General features: G+C 48.3%; 1 protein-coding gene across 3 annotated transcripts in view; it reads left to right on the top strand.

Moving 5' to 3' along the window:
- Positions 1-20,635, top strand: part of SLC4A9 (solute carrier family 4 member 9) — a 69,658-nt gene extending 49,023 nt beyond the window's left edge. For 2 of the 3 annotated variants that reach the window (XM_065555849.1, XM_042840765.2), the window contains 3 exons: positions 426-581; positions 3,672-3,760; positions 5,307-20,635. In XM_065555849.1, the coding sequence (XP_065411921.1) occupies positions 426-581; positions 3,672-3,725 (210 nt within the window). In that variant the 3' untranslated portion in view covers positions 3,726-3,760; positions 5,307-20,635. Of the gene's footprint in view, positions 1-425; positions 582-3,671; positions 3,761-5,168 lie in introns of all 3 variants that reach the window. The other variant, XM_042840764.2, reaches the window with a different exon arrangement.
- Positions 20,636-21,104: the final 469 nt, after the last annotated feature.

The raw sequence follows: 21,104 nt of genomic DNA, 5'->3' as shown, positions 1-21,104 counted from the left end.
AAGGCAGTGGAAGTGTTGCCACTGACTTCACTGATTGCAATAATGGGATAGGTTCTCAAATGGGGACCTGGGGTGAACTGACATAAGACTCAATCCTACACTGGATGGGGATGTGAGCCACTTCAGTAATAATACTTTGCACCTATATAGCAGCTTGCATCCAAGGACCTCAAAAAATCCCCCACTTAAATACTAATTTAGCTTTGCACCCCTGCAATATATTATCCCCATATTACAGATGGGAGAACTTAGGCACTGAGCAACACTGGGTCTTGCCCTAGGGCTCACAGCAAGTAAATGGTAAAGTCAGAATAGAACTCAGGAGTCCTGACTGCCACTCCCATGCTGTGACTACACTCCCTGTGGGTCACTAATTGTGCCCATCCTTTGCACGATGCTTACTTGAGCCTTTGGTTTGGCCCCAGCTCCTGGCACTGGTGGGGATCCGGAAGGCGATGGAATGCATCTTCTCCCGGCAGGACCTCAGCTGGCTGGATGACATCATGCCAGAAAAAGACAGGAAGGAGGAAGAAGAAAAGCTGCAGAGGAGCCAGGAGAAGGAGGAGAGCGACAGCGAGGATGTAAGTGGGGCAGGAAAGAGCCGTTTGCCCCAAATGTCGTTACACAGACACACAGGGTGGGGAGGCGTTCCCCTCGCTGTGAGTGGGGACTGGCCTCTCTCACCTGCTCGAGAAGCGCCATCATGGGCACGTTGCCCCTTTGGTCTCAGCCCAGGCAGAGAGAGCTGATAGCCTGTCACAGGGGCCTCCATCAGGCCCAGCAAGGCAGGCTGAGTGAACAGACTTGCTGAGGAGGCAGCAACAGTGTGGGGGGAAGAGAGGGAGGAGATGATCCTTCCTCACCGGGGCTCCTTGGAGAGGAGTGATCCTAATGTATGGCTAATGAGGGCTCCAGCACAGAGCGTCTGAAGAGTGGGAGGGACTTTGGATGGAGACTGTAGCTCCCACATGAGGGACAGTGCCCAAGAGGCTGCCTTGGTCCCATTCCAACCTTGGCGCCCCACAGCTCACCTCTGTCAGGAGCAGCAGATGCTGGCAGCTCTTTGGAGCTTCATTTTCTATTGGAAAGGCAGGCTGAGCACGGTGGGGCTTTGCTCTGGGTCAGACAGACACAAATACTGCCACGAGGATTCCACTCACAGCCAGCAATACAGGGGGACTTCGGGAAGGGCTTCTCCGGAGCTGCTTCCTTTCCCCGTCTCCCAGGCCCTTTCTGGAGCTGGAGTTACCATAGGAACAAGCAGCCAGGCCTTTCTCATCGCAGGGGATATGACAGACAGTAGCAAAGTGGCCAGCACAGACCTGCTACAAATGCCTGATGAAGCAGTAAATTATTTAGCGTGCTAGCGCCAGATCTGGGCAATGCACCAGGCGCCAGTACTCTCCTCATAGCTCTGAAAGGCTTTGGATGCAGTCCCACAGGACATTCACACAATCAAACCAGGGAAATGTGATCTAGATGGAATTATTAGTAAGTGAGTGCACAACTGGTTGAAAGATGTAGTCAAAGAGCAGCTAACAGTGGCTTGCTGTCAAACTGGGAAGGTGTATCTAGTGGAGTCTCACAGGGCTCAGTCCTGGGTCCACTACTAGTCAGTATTTTCATTAATGACTTGCATAATAGAGTGGAGAATATGCTATAACACTGGTGGATGACACCAAACTAGGAGGGGTTGCATGCACTTTGGGGGACAGGATTAGAATTCAAAACCACCTGGACAAATTGGAGAATTGGTCTGAAATCAACAAGATGAAATTCAGTAAAGATAACTGCAAAGTACTTTGCTTAGGAAGGAAAATCAAATGCACAACCACAAAATGGGGAATAACTGGCTAGGTGGTAGTACTGCTAAAAAGAATCTGGGGGTTACAGTGGATCACAAACTCAATGTGAGTCAACAAAATGATGCAGTTGTGAAAAAGGCTAAAATCACATCAGGAGTGTTATGTGTAAGGCACGGGAGGTAACTGTCCTGGTCTACTCGGCGCTGGTGAGGCCTCAGCTGGAGTACTGTGTCCAGTTCTGGGCATCACACTTTAGGAGAGATGTGGACAAATTGGAGAGACTCCAGAGGAGAGCAACAAAAATGAGACAAGGTTTAGAAAACCTGACTTGTGAGGAAAGGTTAAAAAAGCTGGACATGTTTCATCTTGAGAAAAGAAAACTGAGGGGGGACCTGATGATAGTCTTCACACATTTTAAGGATTGTTCTAAAGAAGACATTGATCAATGGTTCTCCATGTCCACTGAAGGTAGGACAAGAAGCAAAGGGCTTAATCGGCAGCAAGGGAAATTCAGGTTAGATATTAGGAAAAACTTTCTAACTCTTATGATAGTTAAGATCTGGAACAGGCTTCCAAGGGAGGTCGTGGAGTTTCCATCATTGGAAGCTTTTAAAAACAGGATGGACAAACACCTGTCAGGGCTGGTCTAGGTTTATTTGGTGCTGCCACAGCTCAGTGGCTGGATTTGACGACCTCTCAAGGTCCCTCCCAGCCCTACATTTCTGTGATTCTGTCTTAAGATCCTGAGGTGTTCCTGGCTGCTCGAGGGGTGGTGGAGGAGACTGCCATCAGGAATACAACAGTATCCGTCAGCCTAGGCACTCCGAGTGCTTTGCTTTATGAAGCCTCCAGGCAGCCCTCTGAGTTAGGTCTAAGTCCCATATCACAGAGAGGGGAAATGAGGCACAAAGATGATAAGTCCAACATTTTCAAAAGCGGCCTCTCCTCTTGGGAACCTCAATTTCTGGGCATCTATCTTGAGATGCCAGGGCCACCTCCTCAGACGTGCAGAGCACACACAATTGCAGCCGTAGTCAGTGGGAGCCGCAGAGTGCATCACTTCTGAGAAGATCAGGCCCTAGGTGGCTGAAAGCGGGCACCCAAGACCAGAGGCCACTTTTGAGGCTGAGTGACCTCCGAAAGCCACGCCGTGCTAGGGCTGGACAGGTAACGGCTTTTTCCACTTGCCAGCGATTCCCAAAAAACGTAATCAGGGAGAAAACTAGTTTCAGGTCAAACCAAAAACAATTATTTTTACCTTTCAGAAAGAAGTTGTTTTGCGTTGAATCAAATATTTCATTTAGATTTTGAGCATTTTTTATGTTTAATTTTTTTAATAATAAAGTTAAAGGAAATCTTGAAACAGAAAGTCGTTTCCACTTGAAAAATCAAAATGGTTTGATTTTTTACTAATGTTTTTTGTTTGTTTGGGTTTTTTTAACCAAAACAATTTGGTGAAATCGACATGGATTCACAAAATGGGGCAGGGTCCCCACATCTGCATTGTTCACTGAAAAAAAAACATTGGTCAAAGTATTTCACCCAGCTCTGGTGGATAGTTCAGGTAGGACTAGAACCCAGGACTCTCTGATCCCTGCCCTAGCCACATGTGCCATGCTCTAGAGTGAGTTAGTCATACTTATGCCATAGGGAGGACTCACCACCAAAGCCACAGTAAACACTGTTGTAGCCTGTCTGAGTGAGGCTAAGCAACAGGTTGCAATAGAGAAGCTCATTTAGGCAGACAGCATGATTCTGAGTGAAGAATGCATCTCTCTGCCACTGGAAGTGTAGTGTTTGAATGACGCTCCACGGTCAGTGGACAAGCCAGTAACGCCTGCCTTGGCCTCTGCTTCTTTCCTACAGTCTGAATTCATGTACCAAGAAAAAGGACCAGAAATCAACATCTCTGTGAATTAGAGGAATCCAGCCTCGTGGATGGGACAAGGCAAAAGGTGAGGGACAGTAACTCACGTGATGCACCTATCTGGCCAGTGGTGAGCCAGCTGTGCTGCTCCTGTCCCTATGTGTAGTCATAAGGAGCATGACCACCTGCAGCCTCCTGGGGAGTAGCGGGCGCTTAGCACCTCAGAACATCAGGCCCCGGGAAGTCTGCAGGAGCAGGATGGGTCACTCCTGACAGAGAGTACCTTACCTGCCTTAGCTCACAACTACCTCCACACCCTGCAGGGCTGGGGCTGGTCCTGCTGCCACATGGAACACTTCACATCCCCACAACACACAATAGGATCTCTCCTCTGGGTTCTCCCTTAGACACCTAGGGCCTGCTTATCCCACCCAGCACAACCAGGGCGTGCCACAGCTGAGCTGGGGTGCGCCTTCTGCCAACTTCACCTGAGGCATTTGGCAGCGCAGGAGGTGAGTGCCCCTAGGCAGTGCAGTGAGCCAGGTGTAGCCAGATCACTTGTTAGCATGGCAGGTGACTGTACCCCGAGTGTTGTGTTCCATTTGGTGGCTGCAACAGCATCCCAGTGGGTGTGGTTCATGCTGTGTACATGGTACGTTCAGCAGCAGGAAGCATGCAGCCCTGCTGACATAACCGGTGCATCTTGCAAAACACTGGCTGCATTGCATGGTGGATGCAGACACACCTAGTTCATTTGGCAGCATCCTGGCACTTGCACTCCTCTGTGCAACTGCAGCATGGCAAGGCTGTTCTTCCAGACAGGCCCAGACCATGCAGCACATGGCAGCGGACCTCCCTCAGGTGCACCTGCACCATTAGACAGCCGGGCAGGTGCACTTCAGCAGGTGAACTGGGCCGATCAGGAGCAAACAAGGAATTCATAGCTACAGTACCAAAAGTTAAATGTCTTTGAACACTCCCCTAATCACAGCAGCTGACACAGGATCACACAGGCAGGGCAAGGCAGGGCACGTTCCAGAGCGCTGGAAGGAGGCCCACACTGCAGTGATGGGATTTCTAAAAGTGTCAGAGGAGGAGCAACTTGTTCTGGAAGGCCAGGCCGAAGGAGCAGAGCACACAGAGCTTTCCTAAAGGCAGCTGCATGGGAGGGCAGGTTTGGTGAAGCTTTCTGAAGGCCTTGCCAACATTTTCAAAGGACTCTCCCATGTGACAGCTGCTGGCCTTCAGTGAAGGAAAGCGGGATGTGTGACTCCCAGGTGGAGCCTGGCCAGGCTCCCCTCACCCGGCTGCTGGGGGTGCTGGGGAGTGTCCTAAGTGAGACAGGAGGTGGGATCAGCAATTGGTGGGAACTGAGCAAGGGATGGGGATGAGAATTCTTGTCTCCAAATGTCTGTCCATTGTGCGGGGGGTTCTGTTTTGTAAATGGAACAGAGCAGCAGAACTAGACAGCTGACAATTCTTGGTTCATCTAACAGATACCAAGGAAACACAGTCTGCTCTAGTGTCAGCTGGAGCTCCGCACGGTGACTGGATCAAAGGCATCAATGTCCCTTGCCAATAAACAATAGTCTCATGTGATTTTCTTCCCCCTACATGACTTCTGTGTTGAGCAGGGAGTGTTTTCTGATGGTCTCATGCATGTGGGAAGCAGACAATTTGCATTTCTGGGAAGAGGTTGATCTCCAGAGCTCCATCGACAACCCAGGAACTGATCATGGCTGGTGCATGGACGGTTTAAAGGGAAAATGCAATGAAGGGAACAAGTGTTTTTAAGCTTAAAATTCTGGAACAAAATGGACAAGGCAGTCTCTCTCCCCCTCACATAACCTGCTGTGCTCGGTGTGATGACATTACCAAATACCTTTGCTGCATAGTCCCTGACTGGATACCATGAGTTGTTTGCAGTGTTGTTATAGCCATGTTGGTCCCAGGATATTAGAGACAAGCTGGGTGAGGTAATAGCTTTTATTGGACCAACTTTCTTTGGTGAAAGAGACAACAGAAGACTTGAAGAAGAGCTCTGTGTAAGCTCACAAGCTTGTCTCTTTCCCCATCCACCTTGTCTCTCTGGACACTGTCACCTAACTCCTGTCTGCCACTGAGTAGCTTAACAAAACCAACAATGTATGTAACTATTGTCCTATTTATTAAAGTGCTGCAATTCCTCTAGTAACTGGATCTCCTGCTTGTGCGCACTCTAGAATCATGCAATTGAAATGAAACCAGAGACTTTTTGAAACTGGTTCATTTCCCTACTTGTTGGATTCTGCATAGTTGGGAAGAACTGTTAATACCAGTAACAATCTTTCCACTGTCAGAGTCTCACCAAATGCCGCTGTTCTCCTACAGAGCAAGAAATAAAGCCACCCCAGCCCGCTCTGCGGTCCTGCCGCATCTCCACTGTCAGAGCGCTCCAGATTTCTCAGAGGGAGCGTATTTGACTAAAAGGAGGCGGCTGGACTCACACTTTACTGCAACTTGTGAAAATCTCTCCCTAGGGCATGTTCAGCTTGTCACCAGAATTCCTTCCCCAGGATGCCCTTTAGGCTCTGGGCAGGGTCCCCAGCACTCAGCCAGGCCACTGCTCTGCAAAGTCTGAGTGGTTTTCCCACTCCACTTCCAGTCCTAAGAGACTCCACCCTCTGACTGGGTCCTGGGTAGGACTCCTGCCCCTTCCCGGGTTGTCAGAACAAAAGGGGAATTAAAACAAAGGAATAATCCCACAGTCGGGTTAAGGCTGTTCCTTCGGGGAGTCCATCAGGCTGTGGTCCTAAACTGAGTTCCCAGGGAAATATAGAGGAATAGTCCCCTCTCAAGATGAGCTAGCAGCAGGCAGCAGTCATCCAAGGAGCTCCTGCCTCCAGAGGTAAAGGTCTGCTCTCCTCCCTGGTCTACCCTCCACTGAGCTGGGTCAGATATTCTCCCTTGTTAGCTCCTGCCTCCACTGCTGACTTGCCTCACAGGTGTGTCAAGGTGGGGCTACCAGAGCCCACATTAACTCGTTAACCCCCCGTTGACCAGCATGGGGTCGGTATACCCCATCACAAGCTCTAAACAGCACCCAGGCACACCCCATGGGAATCCCCAGGAGCAGGCCTCTCAGGGAGTTATTGCTACACCGCATCAAGCTGGGGCTCAGTGCAGACACATTCCATCACAGCTGGCCATAGAATTCTACACCGTGCGCCATGACAATATGGGTGGGCAGGCCACGCGGAGTACAGGTCCCAGCAAAGCTACTGCGTTGAAACGGAACATGGCATGCTGGGACCTGTAGTCTCCATGGGTTGCATTTCTGTATTAAAGGTGGAGAATGCTACAGTTTCCTCCATTTTATGCCAAGTAGTTGCAGCTTTTAAGCTGGCACCTTATCATTGTGACTGCCCATGCCACTAAGGGTGGTATCCCTGTCCAGTGTAATATCATGCTGGGCTCTGTCCTTGGGATCCATGGTGCATGGGTTCAGAAGAAAATGGTTTCATAACAGCTCTGCACAAATCTCTTTGTATTGTGGGAAGCAGCAGCACCCCCAGCCTGGAGTGGTGCAGACCACTTCTCACATGATGGAAGCCCAGCATAATGGGCATAGATCTCAGAGCCATCCGTACACTGGCATGAGAAGGAAGAAGGAGCAAAAAAATTTTAACTGTGACCTGCCACAATGATTCCTTGTTGTAGCAGGGTGGCTGCCTCCTGAGTGCCCCCTTGTGGCTGGAGTTGGCTCTATGATCTCTGCCTCGGTTTCCCCTTGTCAGGCCCCCTCAGTAAACTCCACAGTATTTAAAACAAAATTCCCCTGTTTGGGTGGAGTCTAATTTATATAATCGTTCACACACTCTCCAGTGGCCCTAAAGGCCACACCCGGCCCTCCTAATTTGTCCTTCCAGGGCTTGGGCTGTTCTTCTCCTTGGTCCCTTTGATTTGCCCTCTACTGTTGCCACACAGAGGGGAACTGACGTCTTCTATGAACAGAACTCGATCGTGTGTCTCCCCTACAAGTCCACAATGAACACAATGTTTCCAACTGGGCCCAGCCTCTCCATCCAAAGGGTCTGTCTTCTTCGGCTTCTTGCCTAGGATGTGGTCTGGTTTCCCAGCAGGGACCCCTATAGGAGCTTTCTAACTCCACCATGCTGCTCTCCTGCCTTCAGCCTTCCCCAGGAACTTCCTTACAACTCTACAGTGTCTGCAGGCATCTGCCAACAGCCATCTGTGGCATCTTCTCTCCCCAAGTCTCGTCCTGGCTTGATTGGGTCCCCTGACCCTCCTTGTTCTCCCCACCTGGGGAGAAAAGTTGCCTGTAGCACAGGCAGGGCTGGGCCCACTTGGCGTTCTAGTACCATAGTGATTCCATTCTGCTCCTTCTTTAAGCAGGGAGATTCCGCTGGCCAGATTCCTGAGCTGGACGTACTAGGCAATGGGCTAGTGAGTTTTGCTGATTAATAACACCAGCGCTCTTTGAAAGCTGCCATCACTCAAGACTTATCTGGGGAGACTGTAAATATCTGTGTTCAAATTAGAGTCTGTATTTTGATTTCCCTTTGCCGGAGTTCCAGGTTTCCTAATTATTTGTAAGGACAACTGTCATGTGTTGGCCACTAGGTTTTAATTCGTCCTCAGCTCCTAGAGAATGAGACTTCTTCACTTTAGTCTACACCTGAGATAGGTTTCAGTACCTGGAGATCTATATTGGGCCACTGAAAGTAATATGAGACAGTGTTGCATTATGGGTAGATCATGTCCGATTTCTTGGGATGATGCTTTTGCTTTGTATTTTGTGAATTTCAAACAGATACCAGAAAAAAACGGTGTCAAAAAAATGTAGCTTTTCAGGTCAGATTACAGCACCGTCAGGATCTTTAAAGTAGGAGCTGACACAGGAGCTGATGGTTAGCAGCCGTCGTTTTCCCCATGTATTACTACTAGAATGCAGCTCAAAGGCTGTAAATGTTTTACAGCAAAAGAAAATCCCTCCATTTCCCAGGTTAATTTGTTTCCTCTGGCTTGCCCTCTTCATAGTCTAGACATGGTGGTCAGCACTGTATGGAACTTCCCTCGCCTGGCTCCGACCATCCATCAGCTTTTCCATTAGCAGAAGACCCCAGACTGTCCAAACAATGGCATATGGCCGGGGGCCTCCCGTCTCCAGGGCCGGCTCCAGGCACCAGCTTGGCAAGCAGGTGCTTGGGGCGGCCACTCCGGAGAGGGGCGGCAGGTCCAGCTATTCGGCGGCAATTCGGCTCGGAGCGAAGGACCTTCCGCCGAATTGCTGCCGCAGATCGCGATCGCGGCTTTTTTTTTTATTTTTTTGGCTGCTTGGGGTGGCCCAAACCCTGGAGCCGGCCCTGCCCGTCTCTTCCAAAATGTTGGCAGCTTACAGAGCCACACTAAAGCAAGCCCAGGAGCTAGGGACACCCTCTCAGGGGCACCCTCCTGGCGACACATGTGTGCCGTAGCCATGCCCGTGCACAGTGGCCCCACCCCTAATTAGGGTGGTCACGACAGAGGCCATCCACACTAGAGCTGTCAAAATAGGTCCCCACTATTTCAGCAGGATGTAACTCCCCACATCCTATCTTCAGGCAGACTTGGGTCCATCCTGGAGGAGGGAGGACTCAGCCCCCACCCACCCAAGCAGAGGACTCTGGGAAGAGGAGGGTTTCCCTCCTGACACCACCCAACAATGAGGGTCCACACCACAGAGTGTCCTCTGCTGAGCTGGTGTTGGCAGGGCCTCCAGAGCAGGTTTCAGAGCTTAGTACTCCACAGGAGGAGGAATGGGGTAAGTCACACCTCCCAGAGCTGGTATTTCATCCTCACTGCAACTCAGGTAGATATTGCTGCTTCCATGACACTCTAGTCATATTTTCAAGCATTTCTTCATACCCAGATGGGCTATGTTTATGATTTAAAGAAAGCTGTTATCCTGCTGTCCTCCTGTGACCTGGAATGGGGTGCATTGCCCCAAGGGCTGGAGAGCCTGGGGCTAAGTCAGCCCTGATTCCAGGACGAGCCCCACCTGAGAGGAATATGGGGCTTCCAGTACAAAAGAAACAGGAAGGTGCAGCGAAGAGAGTAAAGTGTAGCCAAGCCTACAGATACTGCAGGGCCCTGAGTTGGCAGGGAGAGAGCACTGTCTGAGAAGGGCAAACTCCAGGGAAGAGGTGCTGGGAAGCAGACAGACTGACCCTCAGGGAGGCGGGGCTGTGCCCACGTGAAACTTGGGTAACGGCTGGGAGAGTTTGTGTTCTCTTTTCCAAGCCTCTGTGCTCTTTTGGGCTATTGGAAGAGAGGCTAGCAGGGCTTGGGGCCTAGGGAGCTAATACACACCTGAGGACTCAATAAGTGGGCCCCCTTGTGGGGATTGTTTGAGCTACCTTTGACCTGTGAATTTAAAGGGCCCTGAAGGGGCAAAACAGTCTGGCTGTGGAGGGGGTGCTCAGGAGCTGGCTGCTCCTGTTCTATGACTCTAGGGATTGGGGCTCTCCGTGCAACCCTACAGAGACTATGCCTTAATCTGATCCTGCCAGCCTGAATCCTGATCTCAGGGGGTGTGAGTGATTTTCTATGGTGCAGTCTTTATACCCGGGGCCCCCAGAGCATGACCAAGTGGCATCATCTTTGCTACAACCATGATGGGGTTTTAAATCCATGCCCAGCATGCCTGTGCACTGGGATGTTCCATCAGATCCAGAGGAAAGTACCTTTTATTCTACGCTCTCCCCAACCCTCTCCAGCATGTTTCTTAGAGACATATTTATCTTTATTTCTCTCTGTATGTCTGAGTGTTAAAAGGGTTTTAGCTCTAGCCAGCCAAAGCAAATTATCCCCATCCCAGGTTTTAAAAATGCTGTGAGGAAGAGCTAGTTTATGAACACTGAGCCATTTGCCAAGCCAAAATTGGGAAGATTCCCTGGTGCACCAGAGCCATGCTCAGCGCCTCCCAAGAAAGGGACGGTGCATCAGTCTTTTATGCTCCCTCTATGATCTCCTCACCTGGAGGATCCATACCAGGCTGCAGCACAAGTTAGAGGAATCCTGAGGCTGCACTGACTCATTTTGGCACATAAAGGTCCCCCCGGGCTGCCACATAAACTGGAATTGCTTCCTTCTCCCCCCTGACATGCCCCAGCCTACCCCAAAAGATCCTCTACATCTGTGGGGTCAAGAAGGGCTGGTGTAACCAGTCCTATGCCATCTGAGGTTTCCCTACCCTAGGCTGCCTTACGGCAGCTTTAAGTCTCCTTTGCACCACAGGAGCAGCACAAACAGGGAGGCATTGGGCGGGCCCCAAAAGCAGAAGTTGATCAGGCTCCCAGTTGGGTTCATGCTGTCTTTATAGTTTGCTTTGCATTGGTCGTTTCTTTCTCATGGTATTAGCACCATACTCGCCCAGCGCCACAGATGTGTTTACTGTCAGATAGGAAAGCACTTAAATCTTCATCCTGTGATTACTGATGTCAGTGGCAAAACTGCCATTGATCTCAGTGGTGCAATATTAGGCCTTGGGCCTAGTATTACTTTCCTCAGTTTCGTGTTGGTGGTACTCCAGTGGTAGGGCTACCATACGTCTGGGTTTCCCCGAACATGTCCAGCTTTTCGCTCTTTAAATAGCTGTCCGGGGGGGATTTCTAAAAAACTAAAAATGTCCGGGATTTCCCCCCGGTCGGCTATTTATTGACTGAAAAGTGGCTGACATGGCGGCCGAGCACCGCTCGCATTGGGGCCTCGGCAACCAAAGCCCCTTCCCGGCTCCCCCCATCCCCTGCAGCCTTAGCACGCCGCCCGGCAGCGCTGGGGGGCGGGGCTGTGCGCCTGTGAGGAAACGCGGCGGCGGCGGGGCTGGCAGCGGCGGCCAGAGCCCTTCCCCCACTTCCCTCCTCCTCCACAGCCTCAGCACGCTGCTCGGCAGCGCTCGGGCGGGATGGGGCAGGGCGCTCCTTGGGGAGCGGAGCCAGACACCTGCTCTAAGCCGAGCAGCACAGTAAGGGGGCCAGGGAGTTGGAGAAGGGGGGCAGTCAGGGGACAGGGAATGGGGGGGGTTAGATGGGTCGGGAGTTCGGGGGGGGCTGTCAGGGGGGCAGGGGTGTGGAGAGGGGTTGGGACAGTCAGGGACAGGGAGCAGGGGGGGTTAGATGGGTCACTGGTTCTGGGGGGGCTGTCAGGAGGCGGGAAGTGGGAGGGAGTGGCTAGGGCTACCCCCCCCCCAATGGAGTCTCCTCTTTTTTGAACGTTCAGATATGGTAACCCTATCCAGTGGAGTTGCTCCTGATTTCTGCAGTGTAACTGACAGCAGACTCTGGCCCCATGGTTATAAGCATTTTAAAATACAAAATAAATACACTGTCTGCATCCCTCTGGTAGTCAGAGACCCCAGGTCGAGTGCTCTCAGAGACCCCTGGCCCAGCTTCTGTAGGCAGACGTGGCTTTTGTGTGTAGCCCTTTGTTAGGTGAGGCCTGTTAGGTAGGTACCAGATTACAAAAAGATATGTGTGAAATGCTAATAAAACACAGCAAAAAATAAAGCTGCTCTCCTGCCTCTGGGGAAGTGCAGTCATGTTATGCTGCAGGATCGCCATTGTTCCTCGTACTGCTCTCTGCAGGCAGTCCTCTGCAGGCAGTAGTATACTGTTCAGCGTGTTTGCCTTGGAGCTGATGTATCATTTTGCCCCTCGCACTGCATGTGTAGTTGTGACTCTCCTGCCCTTGGTTTACGTTTTCCTGGTTTCAGAAGCACATCCAGGTCAGGCAATAGTAGAGCAGGGTGGTAATATGTGGATGTTTGGGAGGTAGGGGGTAGCGATCATACCAGCCAGTATGGGTACATGTGCCCCCCCTCCATGCCCCACTCATGAGGTGAGCTGCACTACTCACTGAACAGGTAGCCAGTGGCTGCCACCTTCTCTGGATCGTGGAGCATCTTTGCAGAAATGGGGAGCAGTGCAGAGTCACCATTCATTCCTGGTCAGGGCTTGCTCCTCTGCTGGTGGCCAGGAGATGAGAAATCATGCAGGGCACCCAACAGGGGGAGTTTGCTTGTCTTCAGATGGCACCCAATAGTGGAATTATGCTAGTAGCTAGCTGGGTGGCCAGTGGGGGACTTGTATCAGTCATCACCCAGGCAGCCTGGGTGAGGAATTGCACTGGTTACCAGCCAGTCAGCTAGCAGCCGTGGGCATGCACTGGAGGATATGTAATATGAATGGCATCTATGGAATGTTCTTGGGGCAAGATTCCCACACCTGGGAGGGGAGAATAAAACTAAAATCCCAGAAGAGTCTGAAGGGCTCATTTTACCTCTGCTTCCTTGCTGAGTTTGGCTCAGTGAATTCTCACCAGCTCCCTCTACAGAAATCACATCTGCATGGTTGAACTGTTCTTTATCTGGCTTGGATTCCTGACACATGAAATGTGCAGGATCATGGCTATTTTTATACAGAGAAAATTGTTAATAATTAGTTTGTAATAATGACAGAGGGAGGAAAGTTACAAGTTAATAGAAATTTGAACAAAAACAACCTGACAAGTATTTGAGCCCAGGAGCTGTGATGCTTCATCCATCAGGCTGAGATTGAAAATCACAGGGATCAAAACTGCTGAGGTACTTTTCAAATAACTAGTGAATAGAGTCAGGCCAAATTCCAACTCTGATAAATAACATTCCACCTGCCTTAACCCCCCTCCCTCCCCAGCTATCCCCCATAGTAGTTTCAATTGCATATAATATTCTTCACTTCCCAACCTAAATTGTTATGTGGTGTTGCTCTGTGTCGTGAAACAGCTGATGAGTCCCACCACAGAAGTAGCTGCATTTCAGTCATGGGTGAAGTGACTACTCTGTATCATTTGTACCACAAGCCACGTATGACACTACAATTCCTTACTCAAGTGACTAATCTTACTCATGTAAGCAGTGCCTTTGACATGACTGAAATGCTCATGTGAGTAAGGAGAGTTTGTATGGGGAAGGGCTTGCAAGGTTGGGCCTTGAGTTTGTCTTTAAAGGATATTCTGGGATAACATAGAGAAACATCTAATGTTATAGCGTTATATGGCCTTTGATTGGCCTCTATGGTGATTTAGGAGCCACCAAAATCTTCTGCCATTTACCAGTATTGCAATAGAAACAGGGAGAGACTTAAATCAATACAACAATGAATAGAGGGGATACAGATGTGAAACTAGCATTCTCTAGTTCCTGCCGAGATAAAAAGGCATTCACATACTCACTGTTGGTTTGCTTCAGCAGAAACGTCAGAGATGTTTGTGGCTGTCTACACATAAACTTGCACAGATATGCAGATAAGCTGATTTTCAACCATTTCAAGAGTGTTCATATAGGGGTTTGCACCATTTTAACTAGATTAGTGCAAGTTTGGGTGTGGACAAAGCCTAAACTATAAAGTCCCCCTAAACAGGGCCCTTATTCAAGTGAACTTTTGTAGGTGATGGTTGTAGCAACCTGCCTGGAACCTGAAGGATGGAGCACAGGTTATAGGAGGGAAATGTTTGGAGGAGGCAGCAGGAAATCAGTCTGTGAGCACATGGCTTGAATGCTAGTTGCAGTTGCAGCACCTCTGTAAAGCATTTCTTAATATAGAGATGGTTTAGTGTGAGAAACACTGAGTCGTCTCCTGTCATTACACAGCACATGGTACATGCAACAATGCTAGAGGCACTGGGTGTGTACAAAAGAACACTGTGTGTTTAAAGAGCACTTTCTGTTCAAGGCTCACAAAGCATGCCACAAAAAAAAACCACCACTGTAAAGGAGCATTGTCCTCATTCTTGGAGGTTAAGTAACCTTCCCAAGGCCACACAGTGAGTCTGTGGCACAGCTTAGATCAGAACAGACCTGGCCTGAGTCCCAGTTCTATGCTTTAACCATACCATCAATTTCCCTGTAGCAGAGGCGGTGCTACCCCACTGGGGGCCCTAACCCACACACAACACATACTATAAAAGCGAATGGGAGCCCCCTTGAGCTGCTTAGGGCCCTAAGCAATGGCTTAGTCTGATTATGCCTAGCGCTGGCACTGCCTTGCAGACAGGTGTACAGAGTAAGGTTCCAGTGCTAGGTAGTGCTGGGACACTCCTCTGGATTCTCCACCCACCCAGGCCTTGTATCAATAGTAAGGTGGCAGCTCATTTACTAACTTGGCTCAAGTCTCTGTTGTGAGTCTCAGTTAAACCAACCTCAGTGTCATTGGAATAGCATGCAGTAGCTGTGTGCCATTAGCCCCATTGTACTCTACTTCCTAGGATTAGCAAATGTTTTCACTAGCACAGACTCATTAGCCTCAGTGTCATTATGAGAAATTCACTAACAAAATCCAGCCCTAAAGGTCCCAAGCGCCAGACCCCTCAAAGTGCCCCAACACCTGCTAATTACCCCCAAATCCACCCCATTTCTTCACTCTAGTCAGCCTTTCTCCAGGATTGGCTGCCTCACACCTCTGAAGTTCAAGTTTTTCTCTTTCTTCCAGCTGAAAGTAAGGGCCCTAGGAAGCCACACCATGGATAAATTCCAACACACACATTATCCACCTCAAAATAGTCCTCTAGCCAGAAGCACCTTGCTACCCTTTGGTGACAAACTTGTGAGGAGGATCCCAGCCCTCAAACAATCTCCTGAGTATGGCACTTGCTCCTGGACTGGGCTCTGCTGGCAGTTCCTGTATCAATAGTAAGGTGGCAGCTCATGGAGCCTGCCCTCCAGGTGAATGCTGTGGTGTATCTCCACTTTTATAGGCATGGCACTGTCTGACGGCATGTGGTGAACTCAGTGCAGCAGTCTGAATTAGTCACATGAACTATTCATTTCACATGCACAAGGGCAGGTTTTCAATGTAATTGCTCTCTGTGTAGGGTCCTTGTCTCTCCTGCTCTGATCCCTGCTGATAGTATCTGCTCTGCTTAGAGGAGCTTTCCAAACTGGTCCCCTGCTCCGGGGGGCAGGGGTTGAGCCTACACAGGTGTGCCAGGAGTTATGAGCTGCAAAGTAGCCAGTTCATTACCAAATGGCACTGGAGAAAGCCTCATCATTATTACCACCTGTATCATTATTATAAATTCTGTTCCTGTGGCTTCTGGGCATCTCACAAAATAATCAGTCCAGGGCACCCTGATGCTGCATCATGGGGTTTGTGTTCACTGCTCTACAGCCAAAATGCTTCTGAAATAAATGTAGTCAAACTTTACTAATTCTGGGTCACTAAGAACGAAAATTATGCTCAAAATTGCTGATTGGCTCTAGTTTTCAAGATATGCTATTGGGTCAGTATATACTACCCTTGACTTGGGAATGGCGGAGGATAAGTGAGTTATAAAGGGAAGGGATCTCAATTTAAACCAGAAATGACTAAAATACATCTTTGACTGGATCTATGAATAAATCTATGACTGGGTTTGGACAGTACTTGCTTTTTAGGCAAAACAATGAATGATGCAATCTGAAGCTGGTATTGCATCATACATGATATGAATTGCATCATGTTATTCCTAGAAGTCATGGATGGTGCAATCATAACGAAGCTTACATCTCTCTGCTGCACAAATTGCCCTATATCAGCTCTAGAAATCATACAGTTTCGTGCTCTCTTATTTGTCAGTGTTTGATTTTGCAAAGGGACACATTTCTGTTTAGCCAAAGTGAGCAGAGATGCCTCGTACTTGTGTGAACAGTGCAGATAACTTCTGCTATGTTTGTGGTGAAGTGACTTTTGCATCACAAAAGCGCGGTATAACCACTATGGTTAAGAAAGCCTATCACCTTTATTTTGGCTGCAAAATTGGAGATCAGGACAAGAGATGGGCCCCACACATATGCTGCAACACTTGTGCAACAAATCTTCACCAGTGGTTGAACAGGAAAAGGAAATCTATGCCTTTTGCAGGGCCAATGATTTGGAGAGAGCCAACAGATCATACCAGCAATTGTTACTTCTGCATGGTGCCTCCAGTTGGGAAAGGTGTGTCAAAGAAGAAAAAGTGGACTGTGCATTATCCAAAGATTCCATCAGCTATACGCCCAGTACCCCACGGAGAAGGACTGCCGGTTCCTGATGCACCAGAATCATTCTCACTTGAGTCAGACGAGGAAGAGGAAGAGGATGAAACTTCTGGTCCTGAACCATCAATGTCACAGGACCCACATTTTCTCCCATCCTCCTCCTCTGAACCACATCTCATAACACAAGGTGAACTGAATGACCTTGTCAGGGATTTGGAACTACCCAAGAGTAAGGCAGAGCTGTTGGGCTCCAGACTACAGCAGTGGAATCTCCTGGCAGGTGACGTTAGGGTTTCCATGTTCCGTGACCGTCAAAAGGATCTTGTCCCATTTTTCTTCATGGAAGGTGATCTTGTAGCCTGCAACAACATCGATGGTGTGATGGCAGCCCTCAACATCGTTCACGATCCAGATGAGTGGAGACTGTTCATTGATTCATCGAAGACGAGTCTTAAAGCTGTTTTACTGCATAATGGGAATGTTTTGCCATCAATTTCAGTTGGTCATGCAGTCCATATGAAGGAAACCTATGACAACATGAAACAACTTTTGAGGTGCATAAACTATGACCAACATCAGTGGGAGCTTTGTGGCGATTTGAAGGTTGTTGCTCTCTTGCTTGGTCTGCAGACTGGATACACAAAGTACTGCTGTTTTCTTTGCGAATGGGATAGTCGTGCAAGAGATTCCCACTACATCAAGAAAGATTGGCCACTCCGACAGTCATTGGAGCTTGTGAGGAAAAGTGTTCAGCATCCACCACTTGTTGAATCAAGGAAGATTTTGTTATCACCCTTACACATCAAGCTGGGTCTGATGAAGAACTTTGTCAAGGCCATTGACAAAACACAAGTAGCTTACAAGTACCTCCGTGGAAAATTTCCAAGGTTAAGTGAAGCTAAGATAAAGGAAGGTGTCGTTGTTGGTCCTCAGATTCGTGAACTTCTTCGAGATGATGCATTTGACCATGCACTGCGTGGCAAGGAAAAGACGGCATGGAAAGCCTTCTAGTTAGTGGCAATAAATTTTCTCAGAAACAACAAGGCAGACAACTACAGGTTGTTGGTGGAAAACCTCCTCAAGGCATACAAAAGCCTTGGTTGCAATGTGTCACTAAAGATACATTTTTTGCACTCTCATCTAGATTTTTTTCCACCGAACTGCGGAGCAGTGAGCGATGAGCACGGCGAGCGATTTCACCAGGACATTGCAACAATGGAAAAACGCTATCAGGGCAAATGGAGCCCATCAGTGCTTGCAGACTATTGCTGGACAGTGACAAGAGATGCTCCATTTAATGAATACAAGAGACAAGCCAAGAAGCGCCGAGTAGACACTGAATAGGACTAAACTATGTACATAATAGTTTTTTGCCTTTTGTTTCATAATAAATTTTATTTATATAACCCTTTTGCTGATTTTTAAAGTGTTACATAAACAGGACAGGTGAAATATTATCATGTAAAGCAACCATAAACACATGAAAAGACCTAGGTTTACAATTTATGATTAAAACTCTACTATCTACACAATATACATAGACATAAAATGTAAAAACTTAAATATCTTAGAAACAGTAGCCAATCAGTTGTTTTAATTGTCATATTTGAATTCAGCACATCAAAATACATAATCAATAGCACATTTTATCTCTGAAGCAGACGACTTCTCAAAAATTGTAGACCAGAGTTATCAGGACTCCACGTCACTGTCTATTTACACGGCATGACAAGCCCCATGCAGCAATATGTCGCACATGCTGGGCCTACTACTGCATGGCTCTAATCAGATCCTGAGAGCAGTGTCTGGTGAGCTGGATGCAGCTGCATAGTTTGAGGTTCGGTAGTCTAAGGATTATTAAGTTCAGACACAGTAGCTGGATGTGGCAGGGCCCAGAAGCAGCCTCAGCTGTAGTCCATTGTCAAGCCTCTCTGTGCAAGCTGGTGTTTGCCCCATCATCTCAGCTATTATGTTTCCCAAGGGATTAGCCAACAGCTTAGCGGCATCTGCCTGTAGTTTATGTTTAGGAGAGACAAATGCCTCTCTTCTGTGGCAAGGATCCATGGCTGGGAGAGGAGCTGGGGTTGCTGGATGCTGTCAGGGGTGGCCTGAGGGAGGAGTGCGACATCCAGGATGATCCTGCGCCCCTAGATCTGGACAGCTGGCAACGTGTACTGAGCTGTCTCACAGATTTCCCAGGACAACTACTTAAAAAAAGAGACAATCATGGGAAAACCTGGACTGTGACTCTGCACAGTGCTGCATTGTTGGCCAGGATGCTTCTGGCACTGCACAGGGGGAATCCTCTGTGTAGACAGTGTATTGGCTCAGATAGATCTAGTGCTTTCCTATGGGTCAATGCCCAGTTGTATGCAGGAACTGACTTGCCAAGTGCCCCACAATAGGGAATCTCTCCTGTATTCTTCCTAGCTCCAGCCATGGTGCAGACAGGGGGAACAGCTCAGCCATGTGGGGAAGGGGTGGGTCAGCAAAGTTCCCTGCACTCCAGTACCTCAGCACATGGGCCATGATAAGAGGCTTCCATGGGCAGGTGCACAGAAGAAACCTCTGCTCTTGTTAGGACTCTCTTTTTGCCAGTAGAAGCAACAGCAGCTGTGGTGTCTGCACAGGGCCCTGCTTCATGCATGCAAACCCACCCTGGCAGCCAAAGAACCATCCCTGATTCCCCTTTATAGTGAGATATTTGTGGTAGATGTCACATGAACTAACCCCTTCCCCCACTTCCAGCCTAGCTAGGAGCATGGCACTGTGGCTCCACCTTCTGTCTACTGACAAGGTAGTTGAGATAATATCCTTTATTGGACCAACTTCTGTTGGTGGCAGATGCACTTTTGAGCTTCACAGATTTCTTCTTTAGATCTGGGGAAGGAAACCAGTGTCCTGTATAGCTTGAAAGCTTGTACCTTCCACCACCAGCAGTTGGTCCAATAAAAGACGTCACCTCATCCACCCAGTCCCTCTCATATCCTTGGACCAGCCACAGCTGCAACACCACATTTTAAAAGGTTTTAAATTTTGATATGCTTTTTTTCCTCAGGCATCCTGCACTTGTAAGGTAGTTTTATTTTAATAATAAATGCTGTTTTGTGCATTTTAATTTAATTTGAATTTTCATTCAAATAAAGCTTGACACAAAGCACAAGTAAAAAAAAATCATCCAGTAAATAAGAAATGTACTGTTCACCATTTTCTAAAATAATACATTTAAAAAGTAAGAATCTGAATGTATGTTAAATTATAAACTTGCATAAATAAATGGTTATAGATATAGCGTGTCTTCCTGCTTAGCAAAAAGAAGCACCAAATTTAGTGGCGAGGCTGTATTTAGTTGAAAGTCAACCTACTTTAATGGTTACCAACTAATGAGAATCAATGTTTCCTTAGGAAAGTAACTAAAAATACAAATAAAAACATGATTACAATAGATTTAAATCAAGGTTTCCTGCCTGCTGATTTAAATCACTTTGGTTGAAATCAGTCCACTCTGGTGCCACATGGAGATGTGGGACATGGCCATAGTTTGGCAAGGGGCGAAATGTAGCTGTCACGTGTTATCACACAAAGCCTGACAAAACATAGGGCCAGCTCTGCAAGGAGGTCCCTTCAAGTCACAGGGTTGGGGCACACTGGTATGGGATATCCCTGTGCTGCTCTTTGGATGCAGAGAGGAGAGTCTCCAGGGCTATACTGCTGGCACCTTTCACCAACATTACATTCCTCGAATGTCACCTCCTCTCCCTCCATGAAAGGCTGCTGTCCTTGTTGTGCCATTTCACACCCTGCAGCGCTGTCTAGGTGCAGAGTGGAGCAGCCTTTGCTCTCTCTTATGGTGATGGAACTGTTACTCTGACATGCATGTCCAGGGTCCCTGTGAGGAATGCTGGTTGAGTTCCTGCAGATGTCTCTAGCTGCCCAGCCCATTGCCTGTGCCTGCAAGAGGCAGAATGTCACTATGTTGCAAGGCTGGAATAGCCTTAAAGTAGCATAAGCTGAAACATTTGGGTTTTGGAAAAGAGATTTTACAAAATCCCACATTGGGAAATGTCATGGATGTGGCAATGTGTTGTCATAGTTTTTTCTCGCTCTTTTTCAAGATTTCCTGCAGTGCTTGCTCTCCAAATACAACTGCATAGTGCTTAGGGATTTGAACCAAAGGGAAACTGACTAGAATTAAAAGCGAACCTGATTTATCTATTTGCTGTTGTGTAAGGTGATTGCATTTTTAACAGGTGATTCAAAGGCCTGAGCAGTAAAAAGTACATGAGATTTGTAAAATCACTGTTTTGGTCACCAAAGGTGTTGTTAGTAGCACAGGTGAATACAGATATACTGTATTCATAACAGGTGGCTTTTAACCAGAGTGTGTTGTTTTTAAACA

Source organism: Chrysemys picta, chromosome 8, assembly GCF_011386835.1.
Source record: "Chrysemys picta bellii isolate R12L10 chromosome 8, ASM1138683v2, whole genome shotgun sequence".
NCBI lineage: Eukaryota > Metazoa > Chordata > Testudines > Emydidae > Chrysemys > Chrysemys picta.
Note: the sequence above shows the minus strand (reverse complement) of the source record. Positions and strands in the feature narration are given on the sequence as shown.